The sequence below is a fragment of the Miscanthus floridulus genome, chromosome 13 (genome assembly GCF_019320115.1).
Source record: "Miscanthus floridulus cultivar M001 chromosome 13, ASM1932011v1, whole genome shotgun sequence".
NCBI classification, from domain to species: Eukaryota; Viridiplantae; Streptophyta; class Magnoliopsida; order Poales; family Poaceae; genus Miscanthus; species Miscanthus floridulus.
The window spans coordinates 27251087-27278544 of NC_089592.1; the positions used below are offsets into that span (position 1 = coordinate 27251087).

The 27458-nt window shown below is 42.6% G+C and overlaps 2 protein-coding genes across 7 annotated transcripts; both read left to right on the forward strand.

The window, feature by feature from the left end:
• Positions 1 to 6718: 6718 nt before the first annotated feature.
• Positions 6719 to 8763, forward strand: LOC136502264 (putative F-box/LRR-repeat protein 9). The gene is made up of 2 exons (XM_066497726.1): positions 6719 to 7292; positions 7913 to 8763. Exons 1-2 carry the CDS (start codon positions 6721 to 6723, stop codon positions 8541 to 8543), a joined length of 1203 nt encoding a protein of 400 aa, XP_066353823.1. The 5' UTR covers positions 6719 to 6720; the 3' UTR covers positions 8544 to 8763.
• A 12134-nt stretch (positions 8764 to 20897) lies between these two features.
• Positions 20898 to 25792, forward strand: LOC136501502 (putative F-box/LRR-repeat protein 9). 6 transcript variants are annotated; one of them, XM_066497026.1, is made up of 4 exons: positions 20898 to 21233; positions 22395 to 22757; positions 23748 to 24153; positions 24774 to 25792. In XM_066497026.1, the coding sequence occupies exons 2-4, from the start codon at positions 22409 to 22411 to the stop codon at positions 25396 to 25398; spliced, it is 1380 nt and encodes a 459-aa protein (XP_066353123.1). In that variant the 5' UTR covers positions 20898 to 21233; positions 22395 to 22408; the 3' UTR covers positions 25399 to 25792. The 6 variants fall into 6 exon arrangements, with proteins under 6 accessions (XP_066353123.1, XP_066353124.1, XP_066353127.1 ...); XM_066497027.1 differs by having other exon boundaries at positions 22403 to 22757; XM_066497030.1 differs by lacking the exon at positions 20898 to 21233 and adding an exon at positions 23370 to 23659 and having other exon boundaries at positions 22621 to 22757.
• Positions 25793 to 27458: the final 1666 nt, after the last annotated feature.

Here is a 27458-nt window from a genome sequence, read left to right on the forward strand (position 1 = left end):
TGTTTCAGTCTTTATGTTGCAGTAAGTGTTTTCATGTTGCAAGTTGCAAATGTTTCATCCGAATGTTGTATAAGTTTCACATGTATGTTGCAAGTGTATGTTCTATATATGCATACATATGTTGCATTCAAGTATTTCATGCTGCACATCTTTCATATTGTTCAGCGCGGGGAGTGATGGTGGCACGGCGTGAGCACCGGGGAATGGGCGCGTGACGAGCTGGGGGCCGACGGACGGGGTGCGCTCTAGGCCGATGATCGAGGCGCGATGAGGGTGGGGTGCGAGTGCGGAGTGGGGCGAACGGGGTGAGCTGTGGGCCTGTCCGCATGAACTACTTTTCAGCTGAGTCAGTCTACTTCAGTTTATTTTTCCTCCCAAAATACTATTGAATCAGTCGAAACCAGCCGACTTTAATATCAGCGGAACAGGCCCTGTGAGTACGATGCGAGTCCTCTAGACGCGCGGACGCTACGACGGGGTGGAATGCTCGTACGGGTCAAGAAAAACCCAGGCTGCGTGGGCCTGCGAACGTTTCCGCCGGGACGCGAGCACCTCGGTCTCAAAAAAACCCTGCATGAAATTTGCCACCACACCCGCACCCGCACGCGGCCACCGTTCCCAATCCCCGTCGTTTCCGTCACGCCGCTCCCGGGCCCCACACGGCTACACCACCCCAACTCCAACGCTGCCGGCCCAACCCCACACGGCCACACCGCCGTTGTTGCCCCCAATCCTCTACCATTCCGAAGTCCAAATCCTACCCTACCGCCGCCGCCGAGACCCTAGAGCCGCCATAGATGACAGACCCGCTCGCCGCCGCCTAGAACCTTGGACTAGAAGGAGGAGCTGCGTCCGGAGAGACAGGGAGTTGCGATCGGCGGGAAGGAGGGCAAGGAGCTGGATCGTGCCGCCATTGTTGCTGGGAAGGGTCATCAGGAAAAAGGAGGTCCGCGTACGTGGTACGTGTCGCCGTGGAAGGGAAGCTTGAAGGATATAAGGGAAGGAGGAGATCCGCGTCTGTGCCGCTGAGCAAGGAAGTCTTCAAGGTGAGAAGAAAAACATTTCTCTTATATCAGTGCTTTGGTTTACTTCTTGTGCGCACCGTGAATGCGGTCTGCTTAATTGGATTGCTAAATGTATTAAATTAAACATGGTTTTAGATATCGATTTTGTAAGGCTACGTTGGGTCATCTAACGATAACTCTTTGGGTTACGATTTATGTGTGCACGTGCAAAAATAAATGCTAAGCCACTTTGTTGATTTGTTTAAGTATGATTCGTGCACCAAGATACTTGTGGAACAAACTGTATATAGCAGCTTCTGATGTGTCCATGATCTCTATAGTGCAGCTGTTTAAGAGAATTAAACTATTAGATTGTTCATTCCCAATGATTGTTTGAAAAAATAAGTATGTTTTGTGCACCAAGATACTTGTGGTACATACTGTATATAGCAGCTTCTGATGTGTCCATGATCTCTACAGTGCACATGAATCAAACTTAACCCCATGGCTGGTTAGTACCTCATGCTCCTACCTTGCATTGTCTCACTGTTTGCATTTCCTCTCTGTTTTTATTACTAGTAATTAGCATGTTTGTGTTCTGCATTAAACTTGTTTGCTTGTAAGTTTCACAATACACATGCTATCCGTGATGGTGTGATGTGCGCAATGACATGCTAACTCGTTTCAGTTTATTGTTGCCAAATTAACTATGATAGTACTCCCTCCATTCTAAATTATAAGACATTTTAGCTTTTCGAGATACATAAGTTTTGCTATGCACTTATATATACACTATGTCTAGATACATAATAAAAGTAATGTATCTAGAAAAGCCAAAATGTCTTATAAATTGGAATGGAGGGAGTAGAAGACTGTACTCTTATTTTTTGAAAAATAGAAGACTGAACTTGGATGTTCCTAGGATGGAATGGCAATGGTTTTCTACACCACGCTTTCAGTGGTGCCCCTCTGCTTAAAAATCCACAGTAATTTGTCCTCTAGATTGGCACAATCGAATGGACCGTGCACTTATAATAACAAGTGCATATTTTATCTTTTGTCTGACAAATTGCAGATTTTAAAGAGTTTGTTACTCAGAACAATACTTGTGGGCTTTCTAATAAAGCTGCAGGACCGTGTATGTCCATAAAAACCAGACATCTACAGCGATATTCACCTCCTTTGTTTTCTGTCATCTAAGATTTGCAGATCACAATGGACATCTCCAGCAGCAGCCGCCGTCGCCACTGCAAGAATCCTCCCTCAGAGTCATCTGTCCTTGGTGAGGTGAGAGACTGGTCGGCACTGCCTGACGATGTGCTGCTCAACATCTTTCTGAGGTTGGGGTCCTGCGAGATCATGTGGGGGGCAGAGGCTGTGTGCAAGGCATGGCGGTGTGTCACGGTCGAGGAGCCTGAGCTTTGGCGCCATATTCATATCACAAGAGTCCCAGAATGGTCATCCATTGAAATTGCTGTGCGTGATGCTGTGGACCGCAGTGCAGGGCTGTGTGAAGCATTCTCAGGGCCTTGGGACGATGAGTCGCTGCTCTATCTGGCTGAAAGGTTTATCTATAGAACCATCTTTTTTTATCTAATGTTGTCGTATAATTGATCAATAACTCATGTTTTATGTATATTGCTTGTAGCAAATTCTTCAATCATGAACATCTTTTTTACATTTTCTAGATGGTGGCATTGTTTTTACCGTATGCTTCTTCATGAAAGATCTTGCAATCATAGAAGTTTTATCAGTTGTTACTCTACTAAGGTTTTCTATGCTAGCACCAAATGATGAGCACCGCACATAGTTTTTGAGAGGAAAATCACAATGCTAGACAAATGCCATTCAATAAAAATTGCAAGGGTTCTTGTATTCTTGTGTTTCATACTCTCTTGCATGACTTGTAAATTGTTATTAATTACTCCCTCCATTCCAAATTATAAGACATTTTGGCTTTTCTAGATACATAGCTTTTGTAATGTACTTAGATATACACTTATATCTAGATACATAGTACATGGCATAATAAGTCCACTTGATCATCTAGTATTTGTTGCTTGCAATACTTACACAGTTGGTTACCATTGTGTTCATGAATCGAGTTAATGTTGAACTCTAGGAGGTTCAATCTCCGCATCGTGGAATCTAATTTGGGGGCATTCACTCCTCCAGGTCACCCTCTTTGAAAATGCTCCATATTCATCTATCATGTGACATGGACACATCCTATGAAGTATTGATTGAAGCCATCAAGCAGCTCCCTCTCCTTGAAGATCTTGAAATTTCACCCCCATATAAACATATTAGCGCTTCTGACAGGTTGTTTCGATCTGTATGCAAAGCTCGTCCGCTTCTCAAGAATCTCAAAATAAGCTTCACTATGCCTTCTGACTACTCTTTTGGGGAGGCTTGTCTTGAGGAGCAATATGATGGAGACATATATAGGACTCCATTGATGTGCGAGTTACGCTCCTTAGAGTTGTCTAACTATATCTTCAGTCGTTCTGCACTGGCTGCTATCCTCGACAATTGCCCTCTACTAGAATCACTTCACATCACTGGCTTTTGTGCGGATAGCATGGATGCAGAGCTGCAGGCGAAATGTGCTAGAGTGAAGAACCTGAATCTTCCTTTTAGCTCAGATGAAGATGAAGAAGAAAATGAAGAAGATGAAGGCTCTGAAGATGAATTTTAAAACTTTAAACAGTGACTGAGTCGATATTATGAAAACTGGGAGATTGCAAACCATCATCGCTATCAATATTTTGTTGATGAACTTAGTTATATAAATTATGGATTATCCTTGAACAACATCAAATCAGTTTTTGTGCTCCTTAGTGATCCTGGCTGCAATAATGGCTACTGTTTTACTATATGAATGATATCAATTGTGTTCACAGGATGGCCTTAATCGTTATAAGTAAATAGTGGAACTTTTACCTTAAGTTTGTCATGTTTTTACTTTTGAATTCATGTCACTGTGTTTTGCTTTATTTGTTTGCTTTCCCAATGACTGTGCAACAATAATGTGTTGATTTTGTTGGAATTTGTCCTGCCTACTATGTTGCAAGTGTTGTTCCAACACAAAAACGGATGCCTCTCAGTCAATATTGGACATTTCCCACCATGGTTCAGAATCTTAATCATTGATAGTCGACATTATGGCGTGTTTGCCTTGTTCTTCGATCGCTCAGGTAAACTCCTGTGGTTCACCTTGCTGTTGCTTTTTTTCTTTCCCTGTTCCAAGCTTAATGATCCTCTGCATCAATTGCGGATCCTGTTCATGCTTCCGCATTTTGCGGATGCCTTGTCATTAGATTCTTGCCTCATGTGTGTTGTATTGTAAGTATGCACGATCTAAACTTTTAATTTTAGTCTCTTACTGAAAGATGTGACAAACATTTTGCTTGAAATGATATTTTAAATAGACCATAAGAAAAGCAGAATACAAACCCTCATAACATTAAACCGGAGCCTGGAGGACACGCGCGATGCCCTCACTGGCCGGGGACACGCGGATGTCCTGACCTGCCACGATTTATCACTCGTTGAAGATTTAACAAATTGTGAGATCTCATACTGAACTGAACACATGTGAGGTCCAGAGTAACTCCCATGTTTTCTAAAAAAAGAATCCATTGTTTGTTTGTGGGCATGCAACTGAAGTCTTTAAATTCAACGAACGGAATCCTGGTTAGTGGTCATGGTTAGTGGTGGTTGTGTCACGAACGATGATTCAAAGTCACATGTCAGAATTTATTTCATTGTATCAGTGATCGCGTACAGTGCAGGAAAGGGTATTTATACAGGGGCATTCGACTACACTAGCACCTTTTTCACAAGGTTTTTGTTTGATGTACAGTGAAGGGGTGTATTTATATAGGGGTGTCCTCCTACACTTAACACTTTTACCCTTCTACAAGGTTTCGTTAGGATTCTAGAATATTGTTGGACACAACAACCATCATCTCAGTTGTGTTTGGTTTGGAGACATGAAGTGATGAGATGGATCCATTTCAGTTTTCTGAGACAGGATCGTTCCATATTTATGTTTGGTTGAGGGAACAGAGATATCCCTATTTATATCTTTTGTATGAGGGATAATGAGACAAAGATACATAGTTGTCTGAGATCTATTAGACAAGCGTTAAGTAGTGCCCTGCAATGACTCCCGACAGAGGTGAATTATATGCAATTTGGTCCTATTGCAACATATCATGGGCAGGTTATGATAAGAAAACCTTAAGGTTGAGTCATGCATTCAAGCAAGAAAATCATGGTTAGTTAGAAGTCAAGTGCACACCAATACAAAGCTAAAGGGTAGTGTTGTGTGGAAGGCGCTATCATAGATGGCAATGTAACTATGACATTGTTCTATCCTAAAGATGACCACGGGATCAATCATGGAGCTGTTCTAAGTGTTTGCTTGGGTGAGGACATGGCTTAAGGAGCATAGGAAGTTCGTGCATGGATGGCTTCAAGGCAGCGTGTATAGTTGCTAACCTCGGGAATTTGGTAAGATATTGTCGAATATGTGTACAGTTTAGTTACAATCACTACTACACAAATGATTTTTAGCAACAAAAGCTTTTTTGTATTGAAGCGGCTCAATCTACAGCCTCTACAAATGAGTCCGAACTGAGCCGCCTTGTAGAGGCAACTGCTGTTTTCAGCCACCTCTACAAATGCCAACATTTTTAGAGGTAGCTTTATTTCCAATCGCCTCTATAAAACGATTTCTAGAGGCGGCTCTATAGAGCTTTTTTTTAGTAGTGAATCAGACTTGAGCTGTGTTGAGGACTAGAGTAGAGTTTGGGTGTGAAATATATACTTAGGGGCCATAAATACGAGGTGGCATCTGTTATTACCATGAAACTATGCTTGTATCATACAATCCTATATATTGGTATCACCGGCTGCCTCAAGTGCTTGAGCCATTCCAAACAATCTTACAAAGACATCTTTATGGCTGGTTTGGGTAGTGCCGAGGCAAGGCAATGGGAGTGCCCGACTGGATGCCGACAACTTTATTTTATATGGAAGAACACACATCGTCATGCCTCAGGGACATAGACAAATGACCGAACCTTGTTAAAAATATATCTCGGTTATCATCCTCACATGCGTATTTTCGAACATGATGTTTATGGTTCACATTGTTTTGCTTGTAAGATCCTCTTTGGTAGAGCTTCGAGCAGCTCTGTCTGGCTCATCTGTGCACAGTAGCGATAAGCCATTTTTATCTTTTCTTTCAAAATGAACTAGAAGCTCGTGAAATTGCCGGTTTTGACTTCTTCATGCTATGTAGTAAACGAGGTAGATTAACCATGAACTAAGAGTATGTCCAGTAAGCTTGTCTTTAAGCCGAGCCACATAAGCAGCAATGAAATCTAATAGACAAAGTATACAATAAGCTATGCCCTGTTCGCTTGGCTGATAAGTCATGGCTGAAAGTACTGTTGGCTGATTTGTTGTGAGAGAAAAACATTGTTCGTTAACTAAAAAAGTACGGCTTATAAGCCAAGCGAATAGGGCCTACTAGTCTCTTCTTCTGTTGCAAAAATATTTTTTTTTTACGTAGGACCCACCTTATCTTCATCTTCTCCTCTACTCCTCAGGCTCCACCACGTACGAACACGCTGATATGTCTTGTCTATAAGCCAAGCTGAGTTGGCTTGTTGTACTTGCTCTAACATAGATAAGTACGCCAGCAATGAATGAATTAGAATGCATTTGTGCATTAATGATGATAGAGCTGCTGCAAATTTTGATGTGCAGTAGAATGCTAGAGGTTGGTCTATTAAATTCCACAACGGGACCCTTCGACTTCTGCACCTGTGCATCAATGCATGCAGCTCAAGCGTCAATAAAAACTGCAGGCGGCAGCGAAATTGTTCTCCACAGAGCACACCAACGTTTTCGTCTGCCGAAGATTTCACAGACCGCAGCTATGCCGTCCTCCCGACGCCGCGAACCTCCCTCGCCTTCATCAGCGCCCAGTGAGGCGAGGGACTGGGCGGCGCTGCCTCAGGACATCCTGTTAACCGTCTTCCTCAAGCTTGGGCCCTGCGAGATCATGCAGGGCGCGGAGCTCGTGTGCACGATGTGGCGGCGCGTCGCCGTCGATGAGCCCCTGCTGTGGCGCAGCATCGACATGGGCACAGTTTCGACATTGTCCCCCGTCGGGCGCGCGGTGGCGTGTGCCGCGCTCGACCGTGGCGCGGGGCAGTGTGAATCCTTCTCGGGATCCTGCGACGATGACATGCTGCCATATCTGGTGGAAAGGTATCTGGTCTGCTCTCGTGACCCCTGAGTCACTTGTGTTTTTTTCAGTATAATGACTCGTTTGAATATAGCATCTAAGTTTTTAAATTTTTCTAATAGGTTGTATGAAATATCTTTCTATGTGATGAAATTTGGACTGGACTCATCGTTGTGCTTCTAAACATTGATAAATGTTCAGTTAAAAGGTCGAATCAGCTATATTGTATATTCAACTTGAACTGCAGAAGTTTAGAAGTTGATTTTGCATAGATGATGGATCAGTTTTACTGCTGAGTTATGTTAGCTTAGTATGACTGTCAATCGACATGTCACTGTTCTGTAATTTGTAGATTACACTGTTTTGGATAATTTTTGGGGGCAGTTCAGGCTGTTTCATTCACAGTAGTGCTAGGTGGTTTATCTTTCTAGCTACCGAGTTAACGCTGATATTATGGTCTCTTCCAAGTAATATCCATGACGTTTTAGCCTAACTGGTTATATTATATTGTTGTTAAGATTGGATATAGCTATGTTAGGTTCTTGTTGTGAACGCAATAATGTTGAAGTTTCTAATATTACTGTCATATTTAGTTGACTATATATATAGGTTGTCTAATTTTTGGCATTGTTCCTTATTACAGAGCACCCTCTTTGAAAAGCCTCCATCTCTCATGTTTCGATGGACCCAACCAAGTGCTTGTTGTAGTGCTCAAGAATCTCTCGCTCCTCGAGGATCTTGAAGTATCTCCCTCGTTGCTTAGCATTGGCACTGAGAATTTGCTTGAATCTGTGTGCCAAGCTTGCCCCCTTCTCAGGAAACTCAGAGTCAGGTTCAGTATTGATGAAAATTATTTTGCCGATGAGGAGATCAGGGAAAAGATCAATGGGATATTTACAACTATGTGTGAGCTACTCTCCTTAGAACTGTTGAACTGTGACCTCACTGTTGAAGGATTGGCAGCCATACTTGATCATTGTCCTGTACTTGAATCTCTCTACATTACGGTTTGTTTTGGAGGTGAGATGGATGCAGAACTAAGGGGAAAATGTGCGAAAGTGAAGAACCTGACCCTTCCATATGGCTCGGCTGAAGAATATTATAACGACGAGGATTATGAATGGAGAAATGATGATGAATTTGGGATAACTGATCATGGTCTAAGAGATTACCTTCACTATAATAGCTGGGAGATGCCCTACCATCCTCAGTACCATTATTTTTGTGATGACCTTGACCTTAGGGATATTATGGATTTCCGTGACTGGCTGTGATCTCCCCTGGCTGATTTTGTTGCAGTGATGGCATCTATGTCACTTCGATCCACTGTATCAGGACATAAATATTTTGATTTCTCATGCATTAGGAATACTTGCAACTAATGGGTTGTGCCACCTGCCATCTTGTTTTATATATGTGAACTTGCACTACTTTGGGCAAATCTTAAGTGCGAGTGCAAATGTATAGAACCACTAAATCCGTTTGCAATGTATGTCATCGATTATAGTCGTTAATCCATCGTTTTTTCTCTTTATCTAGTAGCTTGTTTCTGGTGCTTGCTTGCGGCACCTGTTGATGTCTTTTAAACTTTTCTGAATGTTGAATTGTGCTACCTTGTAAGCTGGTATCCCCAGCAGACTCTATGTGCTTTCAATATAAGCAGGGCCAAGGCCTTTAGTCTAAAAATTATGGTCGTTAATGCTACATTTCTGAAAGTACATTCAGTTTTTAGTGTGGTGCTAGATGCACTCATATGGCTTCAAATCTTGTGGCCGCAATTCACATGCACAGCACAAGTGCTTAAGCTGCAGTTCTATTTGAGTTTTGATATCACAACGGGTGCGACGTCCTTGCAATTTTCGTATCTATCTCAAATACTCTTTAATACATGCTTAATTTTCTATTAGCTATGTCAAAACATTATGCTTTGGAGATCTATTTTGCTTAAGAGGCTCGGATCCATTTTGTATTTGTGTGTAGTTTGTATGTTTCGAGCAATGCAAGGCATGTATTTATTGCAAACTTTTAGTGTGCACTATTTGCTCATACTAAATATAAACTTTCATTAAGAATAATGCATTCTATCGATCTGTTCATATTACATCGTAGCTCTTGATGAGAGGATTGCTGCCCACTTGTCATAGAAGCCATTGAAGTAGGAGCACTTGCCAATCCTGAAATTCACTACTACAAAAAGCATTTGTAGGGGCGGCTGGCGATGGTTTGTAGAGGCGGCTCGGCCAGCCGCCCCTATCATACCGTCTCTATAAATCATGCATTTGTAGGGGGCGGTTCTCAGACCATCCTTACAAATCAATTTATAGAGGCGGTTGATGTTATCAGCTGCCCCTACAAATCGATTTGTATCCCTATAAATTGATTTATACCCCTATAAATCGATACCAGCCGCCCCTACAAATTGATTTGTAGGGGCGGCTACAGTACCAGCCGGCCCAATAAAACCTGTTTGTAGGGGCGGCTACAGTACCAACCGCCCCTACAGTGCATTTTTTTGCAAAAAAAAATTCAAATTACCAACACGTGCTCCCCAAAATCATCCTGTGACGAGTAAAACACATGATCAAGTATCCTGTCAAACTTGAATGTAATATTGTGGCCCAAACAAGATTGTTTAGCCAAAAGTTTCTAAACATCTTCTATAGTACAAGAATCACAATAATAACAAACACTCGTATTATGACAACAAAACATATATCTATATCACAAAAAGACCAAGCAAGCTTAATGTGATACTCGTTCTGATAAGCATTCAGCCCATCTGTTCCAAGGACCTGAAAAATAATGGGAGGGTGACAGAATTAGATACTACACCAGACTGTCTTGTGTTTAATGTCTCACGCCTATTGCTGCTTATCAGATAAGCATCAAATAAACAAGCACAGCAAGCTCTTTAGAACTTCCTGAGGATTTTTCAGTTATTCGTAGTATAAGTACACACAAATCGGTGACTTGCTATCTATGAGCTTAGGCAGATGCTAAGTGCTGCATTAAGCATGAGGTACAATATATTAACATTATAGCTTTGCAATATTAAGGTCTGGTGCAAAGACTCCATATCACATTACGCAGGCCAAAGGAAACAAGAGACTAGTTACTAACTTGCTATAAACATGCAGACATGACTTTGCTGTGAGTTTAATTTCAATGTTTCAAAGTTCAACAGTAATTTCAATGCTTCATGTTGAGATAGAGTAGGAGTTGATCTAGTGCTGTGTCGTTTATCTGCTACGGACCTTTAACTGAACTCATTTCTATGATGGTAGGTTGTTCCATAAGCTTTAAACAACTTTGATATGGATAATTATATCACATAAATCACATACGGAACACATAATAAACCTACAAACATACCAAACACGGGTGCAGTTTCATCAGGTGAAAAAAGCGATCATATACTTTCTTAAAGAACATCAACTACTAAGGAACCGTTGATAATTATAATAGCAAAAGAATAGAGTCTAACATCAGAGAAGAAAAATGCATATAATTTGAACCCTTAGTTCTAAACAAACAATCAAACCACGGATTGCATACTAAGGTTCATACCAAAACATCTACTTTATCCCAGAAACATGTGGAATGAACAATCAAACTAATGCTTACCTTTGCAATCTTCACAAGTTGGTCATGGTTGTCATGGCCATAAAAGAATGGTTCCTTGCGAAATATCTGCAGACATCAGTCAGCAATCATATTAAAAAATGAGTTACCAACCACCAACTGACAAAATGTTTGTGTGATTGTGTCCAATAGTATTAACATAAGGACAGCATTTTTACAGTCATACATACCATTCCAGCAAACATGCAACCAAGACTCCACATGTCCAAAGAATAATCATAGTCTTGTAAATCAACAAGGAGTTCAGGACCCTTGAAATACCTGAATCAAAGTGGGAAAATATGCCCAGGTCAGATGTGAAAAAGAAAGCATGGACCAATATTGAGAATTAGATGTGATTTGTCAATTCATACAAATAAATTGCAGTGCATAAGGATATCATGCTAGCATAGAAGTATACAGAGTGATTATAGTGGGCTTTTACGTCATTCACTTGATTTGCTTGTTCTTAAGATTCATTAACTTTATTACTTAACTTTCAGAACTATAATCACATAGAAGCGAACTCAAATCAATTGAGTCTCTCTACTATGTATGAAATGGACTAAGTATTGTAACTCGTACTCATTATTGGATCCTTGGAAAAAAAAATGTGGATTATTCGGGCTCTCCTTTGGGGTGTGCTCGACGGAACCCGCCCGATGTAGCCTGCTTTCGGGGTGCTTAGTGTCCGGTGGAAGACGAGCGCCTCCGTAAATATGTTATTTTGGGTAGTTCTACCACATCATAACACCAGTAGCCCGCTCATTTGGCCACCTTTTGTAGGGGCGACTTATTTGGCCACCATTTGTAGGGGCGGCTCAATATAGAGTCGCCCCTAAAAAAAGACGTTGCTACAAATCGTTTTGTAGTAGTGGTGTAGGCGCTAGTGCTGACATGCACTGTAGATGAGAACCATATAGTCAGCACCTTTTTTTGACCCAAAAGACTGTGGGGGAGATCCCCACAGTCAGCAACTTTTTAATTAATTTAAAATAGGAGAGAGGGTCTTACATACAAATCTAGCTAAGAACATCAAGCCAAACATAGAAGGTTGACCTAAGGTCTTCCTTAAAATGAACAGACTAAAGTTTACATTGATTCTTGAAATTCGATAACCAAATACTAGGGGTTGGGTCTCTTCTCTAGAAGATCCTGTCATTGCACACTTTCCACAGCTCCCAAGCTGCTATCAGAGTTGCTTCTGTGAAGAAAGGTATGTTGTGAGCGCCTTGAGTTTGGGTGTACCTGTCCAGAAGAGGTAGTGATGTGTCCTAGTTGACATGTATAGTCACCCACCATTCTTTTGCAAACGTGCATTCAAAGAACAGATGGTCGATGGTCTCCTCTTCTCCACTGTCACACATGATGCATATATCAGTGCCCTGGACATCGAGATGTCTTCTACACATCATAGTCTTGGTGTTGAGGCAAACCAGCCAAGCAAAGAATTTGACACACGGGGTGCATCTAGACTTCCAAATGATCTTGAAGATCGGATGTGCATCCATATTCTTGAATACCTGAGAATAGAAACACCGTGATGTATATGTGTTGCCCCAAGCAGGAATCCATCGATCCACTACATCTTCATCATATGGTATATCTTGCAACTAAGCTTGTAGAGTTTCAAGCTCTTCGAAAGCCTACTGTGATAGAGGTAGTAGGAACAAGCTATCAAGATCAACAGCCTCCATGATTTCCAGCACTGAAGCACCCCTATTCTGGCAAAAGAGGCCAATCTTGGATATGTTTGAGATAGCAACAAATATGTCCATAGATCATCCCAGAAGCAGATGGAGGAGCCATTGCCTAATTCACACCTGACAACACCTCTGAAAATGATGTTGAGTCTGAGCACATCCTTTCACCAGAAGGAGCCCGATTCTCTAGCAACATGTGGTACTTTGGTGGAGTAGTATTTATTCCAAGTCAAATGCACCCAGGGAATGTCGGCCTTATTATAGAACTTACTTAGGTGTTTCATGAGCAGGGCATCATTTTGCAGTCTTAGGTTCAAACACCTAGTCCACCTTTCTCCTTTGGTTTCATAACTATTTCCCAAGCAACCAGGTTACCACCTTTTTGCATTCAGCATCATTGCCTCTCCATAGGCACTGCTTCCTTGCTTGGTCAATGTTGTCGATCACCCCTTTTGGCAGCTTGATAGTGCACATTACATAGGTGGTAATGGGTGTGATCGCAGAGTTGACCATTTCTAGTCTACCTGAGTAGGACAGCCAAGTGAAGCATGCTGAGAGCCTTCTTTCCACTCTATCCATCATTGGGGTCAGGTCTTCAAAGTTTGGCTTGATTGTGCCCATGGGTAGCCCCAAATAGGTGAACAACATTGAGCCCACATCACATCCAAACGTAGCCGCAAGATGAGACAACTTCTCTTAAGTAATATTGATAGGGTACATATGTGACTTTCTGTAATTCACATGGAGACCTGTTGAGATTGCAAAGTTGTGCAAAAGGGCCTTGAGGAAGAAGAGTTGTCTGGCATCAGCTTGTAGTAGCAGTAGCGTGTCATCCGCATATTGCACTATAGGGAAATCTGCCATAGGTTGGGGAATTGGTGTGGTGAGTAGATCCATGGATGCAGCCCGGTTAACCAAAATTTGCAGAAGCTCAGCCGCAAGCACGAAGAGGAGAGGTGATAATGGGTCCCCCTGCCAGACACCTCTCTTGCATTTGAAAAATTTCCCAGGAACACCATTCAATAACACTGCCGAGAAGCTAGAAGAGAGGATTGTTTGTACCCAAGTCAACCATCTTTCTAGAAATCCCAAATGCCTCATAACTTGGATGATGGTAGAGTGTTCCACTGTGTCAAACACTTTCTCGAAATCTAACTTGAGTATGATTATCTCCCGTTTTGACTAGTGGCACTGATGGATATACTCATAACTCCATGCTAAGCAATCCTGTATCGTACGTGACCGAATGAAACCATATTGGTTGGGAAGGACAATTCACAGTATGACTGCTTGCAATCTCTCAGCTAAGATTTTAGTGATCACCTTCAATGAAATGTTCATTAGAGATATAGGCCAAAATTCATTTACTATCTCTAGGCTATTCTTTTTTGGCACTAGGGTGATATAAGAGGTGTTGATGCACTCAAGGTTGACCAGATCTGAGTAGAAATCAGAGCATAGTGAGTAGAAGTCACCTTTGATAAACTGCCAGCACTTCTTTAGGAATAGACTATTGAAACCGTCAGGTCCAGGTGCTTTTGTCATTTGACATATGCTTGACCACTGAGTCAACTTCATCATGCGAGATTGGGCTCACCAAGGCATCTAGGCCGTCCACCTGTGTGATCATGCTGGTGAGGTCAAAAAGCATGGTAGGAGAGGATGTGGCACCCATATGGTTTCTGAAAGCAGTCCATAGCAACCCTACTTTACTCTCATGATCCTGAATCCAAACGCCATGCTCATTCATAATCTGGGAAATGGCATTTTTCCTATATGAAATAGTTGCCATACCATGGAAGAATTTTGTGCATTCATCCCCAAGTTTAATCCTGTTGATTGTGAAACGTTTCTTCCAATACAAATTTTTATACCGTCGCCACTTCTAGAGTTGTCGCTTGACTGCATATCTGAGGTTAGCTTCTAGATTATAGAGCTCACATCTATCCTCTAGGGCATCAATGAAGCAGATAACCTAGTTGCAGTTACTAATCAATAGACCCAAATTTGATAGATGTTTACTCTAGTGTTTCAAACTAGCTCTGAGTGCTTTGAACTTAGAGGAAATATTCCGGGCTGCATCATTGAGGATGGGTGTAATATTCCAGCAGTCTAACACTATGTCGAGGAAATCATCTTGCTCTACCCAGAAATTCTCAAAACGGAACAGATTCGCTCTCAGAATGTTGGTACTGATTATGATCTTGGAGGGGATGTGATCTGAAGTGATCTTTGCCATGGGGAGCACTTCAGTATTGGGAAATCAATTGTCCAATTGGGGGATGTAAAAAACCAATCAAGTAGCTCTAAAAGAGGTTCGGATAGCATGTTACTCCATGTAAAGTCACGTCCTTTTAAAGGTAGTTCAACTAAGCCCAGGTGACCGATGGCATCATTGAAGATGTGAGTATCTGCAAGGTTTCTGTAGAAATTAAAATCACCCAAGAATATCCAATTCATAGAATCATCAATGTCATGACCATGAAACCAATTAACAAATTTTGAGCGTGCAGGCTCATCACATGGGCCATAAACTGTGGTTAGCTTCCAATAATCATTATTATGTACAGAGGTGAAATTCACAGTCATGCCAAAACGTTGCTTATCAAGTACTGTCCCTGAAAAGATAGCACTATTCCAAAGTACCAGAATACCTCCCGAGGCTCCCAATGAGGGGATGAAATCAAAGCAATCAGAGCGCCGAGGAGCAAAGTTTCTGATATAGGAAGCATCAAATAACTCATGCTTTGTCTCCTGAAGACATATTATAGATCTGGCGCTTTCTTCAATCTTATCACGAACAACGTCTCACTTCTCTGTCTCATTGATACCACATACATTTCAACATAAGATGTGCCAATTACGTGTATTCATTGGGTAACCAGAAGTGAAATAAAATGAAGCTAGATATGGCTAGCACATCCAGACAGAACAAAGCATGGAAGAGGAGATAGATAAACAACATCCATAAACTGACATAGAGGTTTCTAAAACACCTAAACATCTCCAGATGGGAGTGAACAAGGATAGGGTTCAACGGATGGATTACCCCACAACACACAAGAAAGTTTGAACTTAACCAAGCAATAGTACGATAAGATATGAAGCAAAAGACTGTGGGCTCTTCAGAGAATGGATCATGCAGTGGCGTCGTCATTGGCAACCTGATCATTGGGCGCCTGCATCAGTGCGTCTTCAGTGAGCTCGCTAGGAGCAACACCACAGTTGATACCCCATTCCTGCAGCATTGAGATAGGAACAGGACCAGCCTGGATAGTAGCTTCACCAATCATCACAACAAAGGCCTTGCGTTTCTTGGATGACACATTGGCGAGTCTAATAGTGCAATAACCTTCTTTGTTGGAACATCTGCGGTTGTGTCGCACACTAGATTGGGTCAAGGGAGTGCTCATACTGCTTGCTGATACCAGTGTTGGGAGACCCACAACAGACTTATTCTTTTGGCCCCTGGCGACTGATGGGCTGGGCCTATTCTCCCTCGTTTGAAATTCAAAACTAGGCGGGCTAGAATCAGATGGGCCACCTAGTATGATTATAGGAGTAGCAGGAGTCTCTTTGGCTGAAGACTTGGTAATACGCCTACTTTGAACTATCTCTGGCTAGAGCTGCAGAGCAATGACACCACGAATGGGCTTCCAAGGTACAATTTTCAAACCAGATGAGAAAGACAGGCCAGAGTCTGGGCTGACAATCGGCCCATCACTCCCCTCACCAACTTGTTCTTTAGCTGCTTCCTCCTTGCACTATAAGTTCTCTGCTAGAACTTGGAGCATTACAGCATGAACCACTGGTTTCCAGGGAACCAAATCCATTCCATTAGGCACAAAAACCTCAACCGCCTCCTGTGCATTAAAAATATTCTTGTCAATCACAATGATGTTCACTATAGAAGAGCAGAGAGACTTGGCATTGGGAAAAGCCAAGTTCAGAGGGTAGATGCCACGCCTTATGAAGCCATAAGGTAACCCATTATTGGTGTAGAAGAGTTGATCTGCATATAGCTTATTAGCTGCCATAAACTTGAGAGCCTCTTCATCAGCCAGAGGAGTGGATGCATCACTAGAAGAAGAGCTATTTTCTGGAGGAACCTCTGGTTCATTCTGAGCAACTACTTTAGGAGCTGGAGTAGGGTCCCAAGCAGCTCAATTGTCAGCTGCAGCATAAGCACCATCTGCAGCACTAGCTTGGATTCCATCTGCAGCACCAGCTTGGACTCCATTGTCTTCCATCTGATGGTCCTTTGCAACAATTAGGATTTGGTGGGCTGGATTGGGTTGATCCCGACTTTGGTAAGGTAAAGAGTCTGGCTTCTGAGTGTCGACAGCACGAGATTCTAGGAGGACTTTACAATCAATGCGATTTGTTGGGATTTCCTTCCATATCCAGACCAATCTGGGCCGGGCCTTAGTGAGGCATATTCTCTGAACATGGCCATAATTAAAATAGGCTCGACATCTGATATTGTTGGCACACTGAGAATGATCACGCCTTTTATCTAGGCAACGACTGTAGCCCATGCGGCCCAAAGAGGGATTTGAAATTGAATTCAAAACTTTGGCTTAAGGACATCCACCGTGCAAATGGCATGAGACGAGGAAACATGCATCTCAGAACTGTCGCGAAGAACACGGCTGCAATCGAGACGAAAATCAAATTTGCGTCCAACAAAGGGGAGGGAGATCACTCCAATCACATGCTTTGAAGGTAGAGGAACAAGATGGGAGCCAAAATGTATTAGGCCAGGAGGCTGAGCTGGTTTTTCTGGTGTCATTTGCACCAATTTTTTCACAAAGGAAACACGCTTGTTATTCACCTTTTTGATCGATCTCTTTGTGCTATGAGAAAGAACATTGGACCATTCTTTTTCCTGTTCTTCTTCCCAGAGACGTTTTTCACGTTCCTAGTTGGGCATACCATTATTCCAAAGATGAAAGTAGACGTCAAATTGGGAAGAGATTACACGACGAAGGCGATACACGTGAAAACCAACTTGCTTGCAACAGACAGAGAAACGAAAGTGGTTCATGCTTAAGAATTGAACATGAAAACCAGCTGCATGACCACCCTAACACGCTTGGAGGGCCAGGGAGACTGAATCCTCCGTTAATCGAAACAGGAAGCGGCAAAAAGTGGCCAGCAGAAAAAAAGATCCATCGGGCGAAGGGGAAGGATAGTGTACCAGGGTACCAAAACGGTGATCCACCTCTTCTTCAAAGGCTCGCCCATGGGAGAAATCCAGATGGGCGGTGAGGTCAGAGCAGGACCCCATGGTGACAATGGCATAGCAGATCAGTAGGGGTGGTGGAGGAGGATCTCACAAACGGGGAGGTGGGGCGGCTGCCGCAAATCTTCAAACAGCTTGCATGCAAGCATCGCAGGATCCTCCTCCAGCTCTGATGAAACGCCTAGGAGCTAGTGTGGACCTTCGCTAGGCACTAGCATCTCCCGATGGAGGCGGGCGCCACGGCCGGAGCAGCTGGCGACGGCTTAGGCGGTGGCCGCCGGGGTCTGGGTGACCACCGGCACTAGGACAGACACATGCGGCGTATGTGCGGGTAGGCGAGGCACGGGTCATGTGCGGTCGACGGCGTGCGGCCTTCAAGCGCGGGCGGACACGCGGACCTGAGGTGGCGGACGCGCGGGTGGCGTGCGGGCCAGCGGCGGCGGACGTGTGCCTGGGCCAGCGGTGGCGGACGTGTGTGTTCTTGTCTCCCCTTGTACTCTTGTCTGTTCTTATATATATAGTCGCACCTTGTTCTTGTGTCTTCCTTGTGGTGGCGTTGGTGGCATAGCAGAGGCGGTAGCCTTCCTGTTACTCCAGGGCCAGAAGGGATGGGTGTTTAGGGTTTCGCATGTCTAGACTCTCACGTAGCGTTAGCTTGGATGAGGATTACAGAGCCTCTTTTTTATAAGGGTTGTGCAACGGGGAGCCACAAGCCTGCAATCTCAACCAAACTTGTGTTTGTGACTCTGATCAAGTCACGTGTTTGGTGTCCTCACCGTTGCCTAAAATCAACCCAACAATTGTGTTTTAATAAACACCACCTTGCAAGTTTAGAGCAACACTGCCTAAATTATGTGTGCGTTTACTATTTATTGTACACCATTTGGACCGATAGATTTATATATGCCCAAAGTACTTTTGATATAGTATTAATTTTACATCCATCAACAAATGTAAAATCTACATTTGAAGGCTTTCTTCTACCTATAAGAAAGGTAATTGTAATGAATGAAGAGGAATACTAAATCGTAATGAAGAGGAATACTAAAACATAATTTTACATCCATTCTAAATTCTATTTTTTGTTTTTATGCTAAGCCATTTAAAAAAAAAGTTGATTAAGTTTATATATAAAAATACATCAATATCTAAAACAGCATATTAGTTTTTTATTAAACTCTCTAGAAAATATATTTGATATTTATTTATTTGAACTTGTAGATTATTGGCTACAAATAGAATGTTGCATAGATCAGGATCAAAATATTATTTTTTATATGATATAACACACGTTCAAATTTGAACATATGTTCTTATGTTATATGTTTTTCGGTTGCAATATATGAAAATATTTTTTTGGTACTTATTTATTTGGACTTACAAATTATAATTTAGTACTGTTTTCATCCCAAAATGAGTCTTCATCTTATATTTCAAGGAGTTAAACAATTTTATTAGTACTCTCTTAATCTAATGATACTTATCTAGTGTCACAAATATTTTTTATCTTTTTAGTCAAAGTTAAAAGTCTTTGATACTATTTAATCATGTCATATGTTTTCATACTAAACCTATTTGGAAATACAGATTTTGATACTATTTTCTTCAAATTTAGTTATAGTTGAGATTAATTAACTATTTTAAATGTGAGAGGAAGATTTATTTTGGAAAGCAGGGACTAATATTTTTTCTAAAATATACTGGTGTGATGATAAATAAAATGTACTGCTGCAGTGCTCCCGTTTCCAGTCCACGCCATCTGAAAAAAAGGTAATGCTTACTCTCTGCATCTCTGGTCTCTTCTCTCAAAAATATCTCCCGATTGCTCTCGCCCATCGCGTGCTGCTTTGCGGCGTGCGCTCGAGGCTGCCGTCTTCCCTATCGCGCCCTCCATCTCGCACTGTGCGGCTCCCCCATCCAGCGTTGCGCTCCATCCCCCGCCGTGCCTGCTCCAGCTAGCTACGCACCGCGCGGCCCGTTGCTGCGCACCATGCCCCGTCCCCTGCACATGCCGAGGTGCTGCCAATGCCACCGTTACCCACCAAAAGGTTGTGGCCGCTGCCGACGCCCTGGGCGCCGCGATGTGCGACCTCAGCAAGGAGATGATGTGATGAAAGCGCATGTTTCAAGTGTTTTAGACGTTTCAGAGGTATGTTGCGATTGTTTCATATGAATGTTGCAAAAGTAGATCGGGGGATTGCATATGTTGTAAGTGTTTCAGAGGCATATTGCAAATGTTTTATAGGTTTGTTTAAAATGTTTCATCTGTTCCAGACGTATGTTGCAAGTGTTTTGATCTGAATGTTGCATATGTTTTACACATATGGTGCAACAATATGTTCCAAATGTTTCAGCTGTTTCAGTCTTATGTTGCAGTAAGTGTTTTCATGTTGCAAGTTGCAAATATTTTATCCGAATGTTGCATAAGTTTCACATGTATGTTGCAAGTGTATGTTCTATATGTGCGTATGTTGCATTCAAGTATTTCATGCTGCACATCTTTCATATTGTTCAGCGCGGGAGTGATGGTGGCACGGCGCGGGCACCAGGGAATGGGCGCGTGACGAGCTGGGAGCCGACGGACGGGGTGCGCTCCAGGCCGACGAACGAGGCGCGATGAGGGTGGGGTGCGAGTGCGGAGTGGTGCGAACGGGGTGAGCTGTGGGCCTGTCCGTATGAACTACTTTTCAGCCGAGTCAGTCTACTTCAGTTTATTTTTCCTCACAAAATACTATTAAATCAGTCGAAACCAGCCAATTTTAATATCAGCGGAACAGGCCCTATGAGTACGATGTGAGTCCTCTAACGCGCGGACGCTACGCCGGGGTGGAATGCTCGTACGGGTCGAGAAAAACCCAGGCTGCGTGGGCCTGCGAACGTTTCCGCCCGGACGCGAGCACCTCGGTCTCAAAAAAAACCCTGCGTGAAATTTGCCACCACACCCGCACCCGCACGCGGCCACCGTTCCCAATCCCCGTCGTTTCCGTCACGCCGCTCCCGGGCCCCACACGGCTACACCACCCCAACTCCAACGCTGCCGGCCCAACCCCACACGGCCACACAGCCGTTGTTGCCCCCAATCCTCTACCATTCCAAAGTCCAAATCCTACCCTACCGCCGCCGCCCAGACCCTAGAGCCGCCACAGATGACAGACCCGCTCGCCGCCGCCTAGAACCTTGGACTAGAAGGAGGAGCTGCGTCCGGAGAGACAGGGAGTTGCGACCGGCGGGAAGGAGGGCAAGGAGCTGGATCGTGCCGCCATTGTTGCTGGGAAGGGTCATCGGGAAAAAGGAGGTCCGCGTACGTGGTACGTGTCGCCGTGGAAGGGAAGCTTGAAGGATATAAGGGAAGGAGGAGATCTGCGTCTGTGCCGCTGAGCAAGGAAGTCTTCAAGGTGAGAAGAAAAACATTTCTCTTATATCAGTGCTTTGGTTTACTTCTTGTGCGCACCGTGAATGCGGTCTGCTTAATTGGATTGCTAAATGTATTAAATTAAACATGGCTTTAGATATCGATTTTGTAAGGCTACGTTGGGTCATCTAACGATAACTCTTTGGGTTACGATTTATGTGTGCACGTGCAAAAATAAATGCTAAGCCACTTTGTTGATTTGTTTAAGTATGATTCGTGAACCAAGATACTTGTGGGACAAACTGTATATAGCAGCTTCTGATGTGTCCATGATCTCTACAGTGCAGCTGTTTAAGAGAATTAAACTATTAGATTGTTCATTCCCAATGATTGTTTGAAAAAATAAGTATGTTTCGTGCACCAAGATACTTGTGGTACATACTGTATATAGCAGCTTCTGATGTGTCCATGATCTCTACAGTGCACATGAATCAAACTTAACCCCATGGCTGGTTAGTACCTCATGCTCCTACCTTGCATTGTCTCACTGTTTGCATTTCCTCTCTGTTTTTGTTACTAGTAATTAGCATGTTTGTGTTCTGTATTAAACTTGTTTGCTTGTAAGTTTCACAATACACATGCTATCCGTGATGGTGTGATGTGCACAATGACATGCTAACTCGTTTCAGTTTATTGTTGCCAAATTAACTATGATAGTACTCCCTCCATTCCAAATTATAAGACATTTTGGCTTTTCGAGATACATAAGTTTTGCTATGCACTTATATATACACTATGTCTAGATACATAATAAAAGTAATGTATCTAGAAAAGCCAAAATGTCTTATAAATTGGAATGGAGGGAGTAGAAGACTGTACTCTTTTTTTTTAAAAAAAATAGAAGACTGAACTTGGATGTTCCTAGGATGGAATGGCAATGGTTTTCTACACCACGCTTTCAGTGGTGCCCCTCTGCTTAAAAATCCACAGTAATTTGTCCTCTAGATTGGCACAATGGAATGGACCGTGCACTTATAATAACAAGTGCATATTTTATCTTTTGTCTGACAAATTGCAGATTTTAAAGAGTTCGTTACTCAGAACAATACTTGTGGGCTTTCTAATAAAGCTGCAGGACCGTGTATGTCCATAAGAACCAGACATCTACAGCGATATTCACCTCCTTTGTTTTCTGTCATCTAAGATTTGCAGATCACAATGGACATCTCCAGCAGCAGCCGCCGTCGCCACTGCAAGAATCCTCCCTCAGAGTCATCTGTCCTTGGTGAGGTGAGAGACTGGGCGGCACTGCGTGATGATGTGCTGCTCAACATCTTTCTGAGGTTGGGGTCCTGCGAGATCATGTGGGGGGCAAGGCTGTGTGCAAGGCATGGCGGTGTGTCACGGTCGAGGAGCCTGAGCTCTGGCGCCATATTCATATCACAAGAGTCCCAGAATGGTCATCCATTGAAATTGCTGTGCGTGATGCTGTGGACCGCAGTGCAGGGCTGTGTGAAGCATTCTCAGGGCCTTGGGACGATGAGTCGCTGCTCTATCTGGCTGAAAGGTTTATCTATAGAACCATCTTCTTTTTATCTAATGTTGTCGTATAATTGATCAATAACTCATGTTTTATGTATATTGCTTGTAGCAAATTCTTCAATCATGAACATCTTTTTTACATTTTCTAGATGGTGGCATTGTTTTTACCGTATGCTTCTTCATGAAAGATCTTGCAATCGTAGAAGTTTTATCAGTTGTTACTCTACTAAGGTGTTCTGTGCTAGCACCAAATGATGAGCACCGCACATAGTTTTTGAGAGGAAAATCACAATGCTAGACAAATGCCATTCAATAAAAATTGCAAGGGTTCTTGTATTCTTGTGTTTCATACTCTCTTGCATGACTTGTAAATTGTTATTAATTACTCCCTCCATTCCAAATTATAAGACATTTTGGCTTTTCTAGATACATAGCTTTTGTAATGTACTTAGATATACACTTATATCTAGATACATAGTACATGGCATAATAAGTCCACTTGATCATCTAGTATTTGTTGCTTGCAATACTTAACACAGTTGGTTACCATTGTGTTCATGAATCGAGTTAATGTTGAACTCTAGGAGGTTCAATCTCCGCATCGTGGAATCTAATTTGGGGGCATTCACTCCTCCAGGTCACCCTCTTTGAAAATGCTCCATATTCATCTATCATGTGACATGGACGCATCCTATGAAGTATTGATTGAAGCCATCAAGCAGCTCCCTACTCCTCAGGCTCCTCTACTCCTCAGGCTCCACCACGTACGAACACGCTGATATGTCTTGTCTATAAGCCAAGCTGAGTTGGCTTGTTGTACTTGCTCTAACATAGATAAGTACGCCAGCAATGAATGAATTAGAATGCATTTGTGCATTAATGATGATAGAGCTGCCGCAAATTTTGATGTGCAGTAGAATGCTAGAGGTTGGTCTATTAAATTCCACAACAGGACCCTTCGTCTTCTGCACCTGTGCATCAAAGCATGCAGCTCAAGCGTCAATAAAAACTGCAGGCGGCAGCGAAATTGTTCTCCACAGAGCACACCAACGTTTTCGTCTGCCGAAGATTTCACAGACCGCAGCTATGCCGTCCTCCCGACGCCGCGAACCTCCCTCGTCTTCATCAGCGCCCAGTGAGGCGAGGGACTGGGCGGCGCTGCCTCAGGACATCCTGTTAACCGTCTTCCTCAAGCTTGGGCCCTGTGAGATCATGCAGGGCGCGGAGCTCGTGTGCACGATGTGGCGGCGCGTCGCCGTCGATGAGCCCCTGCTGTGGCGCAGCATCGACATGGGCACGGTTTCGACATTGTCCCCCGTCGGGCGCGCGGTGGCGTGTGCCGCGCTCAACCGTGGCGCGGGGCAGTGTGAATCCTTCTCGGGATCTTGCGACGATGACATGCTGCCATATCTGGTGGAAAGGTATCTGGTGTGCTCTCGTGACCCCTGAGTCACTTCTGTTTTTTTCAGTATAATGACTCGTTTGAAAATAGCATCTATGTTTTTAAATTTTTCTAATAAGTTGTATGAAATATCTTTCTATGTGATGAAATTTGGACTGGACTCATCGTTGTGCTTCTAAACATTGATAAATGTTCAGTTAAAAGGTCGAATCAGCTATATTGTATATTCAACTTGAACTGCAGAAATTTAGAAGTTGATTTTGCACAGATGATGGATCAGTTTTACTGCTGAGTTATGTTAGCTTAGTATGACTGTCAATCGACATGTCACTGTTCTGTAATTTGTAGATTACACTGTTTTGGATAATTTTTGGGGGCAGTTCAGGCTGTTTCATTCACAGTAGTGCTAGGTGGTTTATCTTTCTAGCTACCGAGTTAACGCTGATATTATGGTCTCTTCCAAGTAATATCCATGACGTTTTAGCCTAACTGGTTATATTATATTGTTGTTAAGATTGGATATAGCTATGTTAGGTTCTTGTTGTGAACGCAATAATGTTAAAGTTACTAATATTACTGTCATATTTAGTTGACTATATATACAGGTTGTCTAATTTATGGCATTGTTCCTTATTACAGAGCACCCTCTTTGAAAAGCCTCCATCTCTCATGTTTCGATGGACCCAACCAAGTGCTTGTTGTAGTGCTCAAGAATCTCTCGCTCCTCGAGGATCTTGAAGTATCTCCCTCGTTGCTTAGCATTGGCACTGAGAATTTGCTTGAATCTGTGTGCCAAGCTTGCCCTCTTCTCAGGAAACTCAGAGTCAGGTTCAGTATTGATGAAAATTATTTTGCCGATGAGGAGATCAGGGAAAAGATCAATGGGATATTTACAACTATGTGTGAGCTACTCTCCTTAGAACTGTTGAACTGTGACCTCACTGTTGAAGGATTGGCAGCCATACTTGATCATTGCCCTGTACTTGAATCTCTCTACATTACGGGTTGTTTTGGAGGTGAGATGGATGCAGAACTAAGGGGAAAATGTGCGAAAGTGAAGAACCTGACCCTTCCATATGGCCCGGCTGAAGAATATTATAACGACGAGGATTATGAATGGAGAAATGATGATGAATTTGGGATAACTGATCATGGTCTAAGAGATTACCTTCACTATAATAGCTGGGAGATGCCCTACCATCCTCAGTACCATTATTTTTGTGATGACCTTGACCTTAGGGATATTATGGATTTCCGTGACTGACTGCGATCTCCCCTGGCTGATTTTGTTGCAGTGATGGCATCTATGTCACTTCGATCCACTGTATCAGGACATAAATATTTTGATTTCTCATGCATTAGGAATACTTGCAACTAATGGGTTGTGCCACCTGCCATCTTGTTTTATATATGTGAACTTGCACTACTTTGGGCAAATCTTAAGTGCGAGTGCAAATGTATAGAACCACTAAATCCGTTTGCAATGTATGTCATCGATTATAGTCGTTAATCTATCGTTTTTTCTCTTTATCTAGTAGCTTGTTTCTGGTGCTTGCTTGCGGCACCTGTTGATGTCTTTTAAACTTTTCTGAATGTTGAATTGTGCTACCTTGTAAGCTGGTATCCCCAGCAGACTATGTGCTTTCAATATAAGCAGGGCCAAGGCCTTCAGTCTAAAAATTATGGTCGTTAATGCTACATTTCTGAAAGTACATTCAGTTTTTAGTGTGGTGCTAGATGCACTCATGGCTTCAAATCTTGTGGCCGCAATTCACATGCACAGCACAAGTGCTTAAGCTGCAGTTCTATTTGAGTTTTGATATCACAACGGGTGCGACGTCCTTGCAATTTTCGTATCTATCTCAATTACTCTTTAATACATGCTTAATTTTCTATTAGCTATGTCAAAACATTATGCTTTGGAGATCTATTTTGCTTAAGAGGCTCGGATCCACTTTGTATTTGTGTGTAGTTTGTATGTTTCGAGCAATGCAAGGCATGTATTTATTGCAAACTTTTAGTGTGCACTATTTGATCATACTAAATATAAACTTTCATTAAGAATAATGCATTCTATCGATCTGTTCATATTACATCGTAGCTCTTGATGAGAGGATTGCTGCCCACTTGTCATAGAAGCCATTGAAGTAGGAGCACTTGCCAATCCTGAAGTTCACTACTACAAAAAGCATTTGTAGGGGCGGCTGGCGATGGTTTGTAGAGGCGGCTCGGCCAGCCGCCCCTATCATACCGTCTCTAAAAATCAGCATTTGTAGGGGCGGTTCCCAGACCGTCCTTACAAATCAATTTGTATAGGCGGCTGGTGTTATCAGCCGCCCCTACAAATCAATACCAGCCGTCTCTACAAATCGATTGGTAGGGGCGGCTACAGTACCAGCCGCCCCTATAATACCTATTTGTAGGGGTAGCTATAGTACCAACTGTTCCTACAGTGTATTTTTTCGTCAAAAAAAATTAAATTACCAACACGTGCTCCCCCAAATCATCCTGTGACGAGTAAAATACATGATCAAATATCCTGGCAAACTTGACTATAATATTATGGCCCAAGCAAGATTGTTTAGCCAAAAGTTTCTAAACATCTTCTATAATACAAGAATCACAATAATAACAAACACTCATATTATGACAACAAAACATATATCTATATCACAAAAAGACCAAGCAAGCTCAATGTGATACTTGTTCAGATAAGCATTCAACCCATCTGTTCCGAGGACATGAAAAATAATGGGAGGGTGACAGAATTAGATACTGCACCAGACTGTCTTGTGTTTAATGTCTCACGCCTATTGGTGCTTATCAGATAAGCATCAAATAAACAAGCACAGCAAGCTCTTTAGAACTTCCTGAGGATTTTTCAGCTATTCGTAGTCTAAGTACACACAAATCGGTGACTTGCTATCTATGAGCTCAGGCAGATGCTGAGTGCTGCATTAAGCATGAGGTACAATATATTAACATTGTAGCTTTGCAATATTAAGGTATGGTGCAAAGACTCCATATCACATTACGCAGGCCAAAGGAAACAAGAGACTAGTTACTAACTTGCTATAAACATGCAGACGTGACTTGGCTGTGAGTTTAATTTCAATGTTTCAAAGTTCAACAGTAATTTCAATGCTTCATGTTGAGATAGAGTAGGAGTTGATCTGGTGCTGTATCGTTTATCTGCTACGGACCTTTAACTGAACTCATTTCTATGATGGCAGGTTATTCCATAAGCTTTATCCAACTTTGATATGGATAATTATATCACATAAATCACATACGGAACACATAATAAACCTACAAACATACCGA